Below are 7,661 nucleotides of genomic sequence, written 5' to 3'. Positions count from 1 at the left end.
TTAAGGTCACTAATCTTATTTAAACTTCCACTTACTCCAATATGGTTTCTGTGTATTAATTTTACCCAACCAATTCTCACTAAGGGTGCCAATGCCATCTATTTCCCAATTAGTAGGCAGTTTCAAGCCACACCTTGGGCAAATCCACTGAATCCTCTTCTCGGCACATTTATTTCCTTTTGTTTGTTTGTTATTTTGAGATGGGGTCACTCTCCCTCTGACTCCCAGGCTGGAGTGCAGTGTTGTGATCATGGCTCACTGCAGCCTTGAACTCCTGGGTTCAAGCATTTATCTTCCTACATACACTTTCATTATCTTTCTCTCCTGTTGCCTTCTAATGTACAGCCATTCCTTTGTAGCTGTGGATGTTTCCTTTGTGGCTCTTCTCTCCCCTCCCTTTAAAAGTGAAAGGTCCTCAGAATCTCTCTCCACACTCTCTCCTGACACTGTGACCTTCATTTCTTGGCTTTCCCTTATCACATATGAACCCCCAGCAATCACATTCCTTGCAAATTGCAAACTTATATATCTAACTGGCAATGGACAGTTTCTACTAGATGTATACTAGTCAATTCAAAGAGAATATCTTGCTCTTATTTTTACTTCCTCACATGCCTCCCTCTACCTTCTGCAGAGAGAAATCATCGGTTGTTCCTTCTTCTCTTCATACCATTTACCATAACTGATATTAAGTATGATTACCGTTTTTAGTTTTTTTCATACAAAAATCAAATACGCAAGAGAGCAGAATTGTATTTGTTGGGTTCACCTTGTTATCTTGAGTACAGCATACAACCTGGTTTACAGAAAGTTTATTTTTACTTATATCTTGAATATAATATTGATGGATAAATGAAGTGTTACAGTTATTCTTTAATCAGGTTGCACAATTAGGCTTGGAATTTCATTTCAAAGAATAAACAAGTACAAAAAGTTTCCATAGCAAAAGTTCAACGAACAGGACAAAATAAATTTACCAAAGAACATATTTTATTACATTAACCACAGTGCAAAGGTGCACATGACATAATATGAACAAAAATAAGTTAAGTTTTATAAGTAGTTAAATAAACAATATTTTAAAAACATTTAAATAGATAATAGATCAGTCAGCATGGTCATCTGTAAGGGACTAGTGCCTTAAGAGTTGAATACAATGTTGCTTAATACTCCTAAAAACATTTGAAAAGATTTAAATCGTGTCATCATCATAGAAGAAACATGAGTCTTTGAAATGGCAGATCATAAAAAGGTGAGCTGGTGTATTAGTCAATGAAAATAATTTTCATGTTGAACCAGTTTTCATTCCTTACTTCTTAAACTTTCTTGCAAGTTTGTTGACAAAGAAAAATATCTCATAATTTCTGCTCTGACAACTTCCCAGGCACAAGGGCTGTATTTCTTCTCTTTCAGATAGAGAGTGATTCTTTGAAAGTATTTCCTCACAGCCAGGATGGAGTTCTTGTTCGTAAGGGGAGTCTCTGTCACCCCCATCTCTTGCATCACACAGGCTTCCAGGTCATTCAGCTGCTGGTAGAGTTCGGTGTAGAATTTGTTCAGGAGGGTCTCATCCCAAGCAGCAGATGAGTCCTTTGTGCTGAAGAGATTGAAGGTCTGCTGGATCATCTCATGGAGGACAGGGATGGTTTGAGCCTTTTGGAATTGGTTGCCAAACTCCTCCTGGGGAAATTCAAAGTCATATCTGTCCTTCAGGCAGAAGAAAAGAGAGATTCTCCTCATTTGTGCCAGGAGCATCAAGGTCCTCCTGTTACGCAGGCTGTGGGTTTGAGGCAGATCACAGCCCAGAGAGCAGCTTGACATGCAGCTGAGCACCACCAGGGCCACCAGTAAAGCAAAGGTCAAGGCCATTGTAGATGTTGCAGATGCTGCTAGGCTGGTTGAAATGGGTGAGCCTAAATGTTAGGCTCTAGGTTCTCTGAAGACCTTGCTTTGTGCCTAGCCTTAAATAGGGAACATACTCATTTACATTTTCCAAATGCTCCTGTGTTACTTTCTACTTCTCTTTTTGCTTTCTTTATGCACTCCTTACGTGAGTTTTAAGCCGTTTTTCTCACCACATTTTTTTTCATTATTGTTTCCTTCCTCTCTTACTCCAGAGCCTTTTTAGAAACTTTTTCTGATTGAATCTCCCATTATATTTTAATCACATATATACTGTGTATCTATTTACATATCCTATGTATATCTCTATTCTATACATTAAATTAAAAAGTATAAAGTTAATGTTTTTTATTATTGTAAAGTAAAATAATTAAAAATTAAATTAAAAGGCTATTGACATTTTACTTAACTTGATAACTATATTTTTAGAGCAACTTTTTGAAAATAGATTTTTGTGGGTACATAAGAGGCATCTGTGTTTATGGGATAAGTGAAATATTTTGATATAGGCAGACAAATCACAATAATCACATCAGGGTGAATGGAGTATCCAATGCTTCAAACATTTATCATTCCTCTCTGCAACATACATCCCATTTATACTATTTTAGTTATTTTATGATATATAATAAATTATCATTAACTGTAGTCATTCTATTGTGCTATCAAATACTAAATCATATTCATTTTTTCTAACTATATTTTTCTGCCCGTTAACCACCTCCATTTTCCCCCATATGATCCAGAAATCCCACTACTGGGTATTCATCCAAAGGAAAGGGAATCAGTATGTCAATGAGATAGTTACACTCCCATATTTATTGCAGCAGTATTCACAATAGCTAAGATTTGGAAGCAACTTAGGTGTCTAACAGACGAATGGATAAAGAAAATATGGCACTTATACACAATGGAGTACTACTTAGCCATAAAAAAGAATGAGATTCTGTTACTTGCAAAAACATGGATGGAGCTGGAGGATGTTATGTTCATTGAACAACATCAAACCCATTGATTTGCACATACTTAACCACACTTGAATCTCTAGGACAAATTCCATTTGGTCATGATGAATGATTGTTTTAATGTGTTCTTGAATTCAGTTTGCTAATTTGTTGTTGAGGATTTCTGCATCAATATTCATCAGAGATATTGGCCTATAGTTTTCTGTCTTTTAAATGTGTCTTTCTCTGGTTTTATTATCAGAGTAATACGGGCCTCATAGAATATATTTGGAAAGATTCTGTCCACCTCTTTTTTTTAATAATTTGAGTTGGATTGGTATTAGTTTTTTAAATATTTGGCAAAATTCATCAGTGAAGCCATCAGATCCTGTATTCTTTTCTGGGAGACCTTTTTCAATGGCATATGTCTCATTACTTGTTATTGGTTTGTTCACATTTTGTATTTCTTCATGGTTCCATTGTTATATGGTTCCATGAAGAAATACAAAAACCATGAAGGAATACAAGAAACAATTCTTGTATTTCTTCTAGAACCAGTCTTGTATTTCTTCATGGAACTATGAAAAAATCCAAAATCTGAACAGATCAATATGTTGTATGTTTCTAGGAATTTATCTATTTTGTTTAAGTTTTCCAATTTATTGGCATATAGTTTCATATTATTCTCTAATGATCCTTTAATTTTTTGTGGTATTGGTTGTGATGTCTCCTTTTTCTTCTCTGATTGTATTTATTTGGGACTTATCTTTTTCTTAGTCTGTGGTGAGAGAAAACATTTGAGATTATTTCATTTTCTTCTACATTTTAAGATTTGTTTTGTGACCTAGCCTTTGGTATATCCTTGAGAATTATCCATGTGCTGAGGAGAAGAATGTGTATTCTGCAGCTGTTGGATCAAATGTTCTGTAAATATCTATTAGGTCCATTTGGTCTATGGTGCAGATGAAGTTTGATGTTTGTTAATTTTCTGTCTGGATGATCTCTCCAATGCTGAAAGTGGGGTGTTGAAGTCCCAAGTTTTTATTGTATAGGGGCCTATCTCTCTCTTTAGTTCTAATAATATTTGCTTTATATACCTGAATGCTCCAGTATAGGGTGAATATATATTTAGAATTGTTACATGCTCTTGCTAAATGGAACCCTTTATCACTATATAATGTGACCTTCTTTCTCCCTTTTCATAGTTTTTGTCTTGCAATCTATTTTGTCTGATATAAATGCAGCTTCTGCTTCTTTTTGTTTGTTTCCATAGGCATGGAATATTTTTCCATCACTTTACTTTCAGTCTATTTGTGTCTTTATAGGTGAAGCATACTTCTTGTAGGCAATGGATCATTGGATCTAGGGGTGTTTTGTTTTGTTTTGTTTTGTTTTGTTTTTTTGAGGCAGAGTCTTACTCTGTCACCTGGGCTGGAGTGCAGTGGCTCAATCGATCTTAGCTCACTGCAACCTCCACCTCCCAAGTTCAAGCAATTCTTGTGCCTCAGTCTCTCTAGTAGCTGGGACCACAGGCATGTGCCACCATGTTCAGCTAATTTTTTGTATTTTTAGTAGAGACAGGGTTCTGCCATGTTGGCCAGGCTGGTCTCGAAACCCTGGGCCCAAGTGATCCACCAGTCTCAGTCTCCCAAAATGCTGGGATTATAGGTGTGAGCCACCACGCACAGATGGGTGTAGTATTTTTTTTTTGAAATACATTCAGCCACTCCACATCTTTTGATTGGAGATCTTAGTCCATTTACATTCAGTGTTATTATTTATAAGGACTTATTCCTCTCATTTTGTTATTCATTTTCTGATTATTTGATGGTCTTCTCTTCCTTCTTTTCTTCCTTTTTGTCTTTCTTTTAATGTAGGTGATTTTTTCTGCTGGTGTGTTTTAATTTCTCCTTTTTATTTTGTGTGTATTTGTTGTATGTTTTAGATTTGAGGTAACCATGAGGCTTGCATATAGTGTCTTATAACCCATTATTTTAAACTGATAACACTGATTGCATAAACAAACAAGCAAAAAGAAAACAAAAAATCAAACTTCATCTCCCCACTTTTAACTTGTTGTTGTTTCTATTTATATCTTACTGTATTGTCTCTGTCTTGAAAAGTCATCATAGTTATTATTTTTATTGATTCATCTTTTCTTCTTTCTACATAAGACATGAGTAGTTTACACAGCACAGTTGCAGTGTTATAATATTTTGTGTTTTTCTTGTACTTACTATGACCACAAGTTTTGTACTTGCACATGATTCCTTATTGCTCATTAACATCCTTTTCTTCCAGATTGAATAACTCCCATTAGCGTTTCTTGTAGGTCAGAGCTGGTGTTGATGAAAGCCTTCAGCTTTTGTTTGTCTGGGAGTCTTTTTTTTTTTTTCTCTTTTCTTTTTGAAGGATATTTTGCCAGTTATACTATTCTAGGGTGAAAGGTTTTTCTGTTGTTGTTGTTTTTGTTTTTCTTTCAGCATATTAAATATATCATGCCACTTTCTCCTGGCTTGTGAAGTTTTCACTGCAAAGTCCGTTGCCAGATGTGTTGGATACATTATTTTCTATAGTATACATTATTTGTTTCTTTTCTCTTGCTACTTTTAGGATCTTTTCTTTATCCTTGACCTTTGGGAGTCTGATTCTTTTTTTTCTCTCTCTTTTTTTTTTTTTTTTTTGACAGGGTCTCACTCTGTCACCCAGGCTGGAGTGCAGTGACATGATCTTCGGCTCAATGCAGCCTCCACCTCTGGGTACAAGCGATTCTCATGCCTCAGCTACCTTAGTGGCTGGGATTACAGGTGTGTGCCACCACGCCTGGCTAATTTTTGCATTTTTAGTTGAGATGGCATTTCGCTGTGTTGGCCAGGCTAGTCTTGAAATCGTGGCCTCAAGTGATCCGCCCTCCTTGGGCTCCCAAATTGTTGGGATTACAGGTGTGAGCCGCCGCACCCGGCTGGGAGTTTGATTCTTAAATGCCTTGCGGCAGTCTGCTTTGTGTTAAATCTGCTTGGTGTTTTATAATCTTCTTGTAACTGAGTATTAATATCTTTTACTTTTACTTATGCTTCATCAGAGAAAATAATTTGTAACTTCCACAGCTGTTAGATATTCATCCAAATATTATCAACATTTTTTTTCTTTTCAGCACTTGACATAATTATTGATGTGTTGAAAAACATTAGTAAAATTAAATAATAAAATGCAAACTATTTGCACTTAATTCTCAAAGCCCACCTTACACTCAGAAGGACTGAGGCTCAAACATAAGCAACATTCAGGAGATAGCCAATGATATCTCACAAGTAAGCACAGGCCACCACTCACAATATGACTTTGAGATTAAGCAAATAACTGAAAGTCCTCCAGTAAGCTCTCTATTTATCAGAGGTTTCTAACACTTACCTTGCATGTATTTTCTCTATCTTCAATGAACTCAATGTCAATGCTTCTTGTGTAATACATGAGAAAACACAGTTGGAGAAATGAACACTAGGGAACAAGATTATGTTAAATAGGATTAAGCTTTGCAGGGACACAAACTATTGTAATGTAATATTTGGTCACATCTCAAAAACTAATTTTCACATGCTTGGGAGTGATACCATCTCCAACAAAACTACACAACTTAGAAAATATCATCAATTTGATTTTTGTTTTGCATTTTTTTCATTAAAGTTCAAACATCCTAAGGAATTTTATATGTTTCAAACCAAGGTAATTGTTATAAAACAAAGAAAATAATCTTTTTCTTATATTTTAAACTGAATAAATGTTGAATATTAGTATAGGAAGCACTAACTTACAGCTCCTAATCCTGAACTCTGGCCTTACTTTTTATTTTGCGTAAGAAATTATGTTGTCTCAAACCTCTAGATTCCTCCTCATGTAAAAATGGTAGGTATGGGATCATCTTCAGCCATTCAGCTTTTTAATAACTGGACACTGTCTTATTCATTGCATTACCCTCAGCACCAGGCCTAGTGTATTCACTCAATAAATAATTTTTACAGAAGCAATTCCTCAGATTTTCTCTTCCTACTGGAAGACACTCATGAAGTATTTTATTTCATCATGGTCATATTTGCTCAATTTAAAATAGATAATGACTAATATTTTCACTTTACTCTTACTGAGTGTCAATAATGCCTATTGAGCCTATTGCTAAAACCAGTGAATATCTAATACTTTAAGGCTTATATGGCTCTTGGGATTCAAATTGCAACAACAGCATAATATTCAACATTTGTCTAGCACTATATTATGACCTCATCTGTAATTTGTCCTCTACTTTGTCATAAAAGAAAATAACTAACCTGTAGTTAGATACAAAGATATATGTCTAAATTCAAACTCTCTGATTCACACAGCTGTCAATAGACAACATACCATACCACCCTCTGGGGTGTGGTAGCCCTACTTCCCCCAAATCATCAATCTTCCACCTTTCCTGCACTTGTAAAGGATGTATTAAATCCCCAGAATGTGTGTGCGAACTATAAATAGTTGTGACATCATTTTCCATCCCTCAGAAACCTAGGCTTCAAATAATTTGATGATCTTTAGGCAACATTAGTATAAAACCAGTCTATATGTAGAGAGAGCAGAAACAATCAGTTTTTAAAAATAAACCAAATAAATTGTATTGTCAATTATTTTCATGATACAATTAAACTGTATTATTAAACAATTCTAATGCTCAAAGTTCTTAAATGGGCACAGGAATTTCTATAACAGATAAACTTTCTTTTCAGAAATATATATTGCAAAAATTAACAACTTTTAGTAGTTTATCCAGTCAGTACATTT

General features: G+C 35.1%; 1 protein-coding gene across 1 annotated transcript; it reads right to left on the bottom strand.

Moving 5' to 3' along the window:
- Positions 1 to 803: 803 nt before the first annotated feature.
- On the bottom strand, positions 804 to 1,931 carry IFNA2 (interferon, alpha 2). The gene has a single exon (XM_011930336.1). The coding sequence runs from the start codon at positions 1,867 to 1,869 to the stop codon at positions 1,303 to 1,305; it is 567 nt and encodes a 188-aa protein (XP_011785726.1). The 5' UTR covers positions 1,870 to 1,931; the 3' UTR covers positions 804 to 1,302.
- Positions 1,932 to 7,661: the final 5,730 nt, after the last annotated feature.

The sequence above is a fragment of the Colobus angolensis genome, unplaced genomic scaffold, assembly GCF_000951035.1.
Source record: "Colobus angolensis palliatus isolate OR3802 unplaced genomic scaffold, Cang.pa_1.0 Scaffold86, whole genome shotgun sequence".
Classification (NCBI taxonomy): domain Eukaryota; kingdom Metazoa; phylum Chordata; class Mammalia; order Primates; family Cercopithecidae; genus Colobus; species Colobus angolensis.
This window is presented reverse-complemented; position numbering and strand designations above follow the sequence as displayed.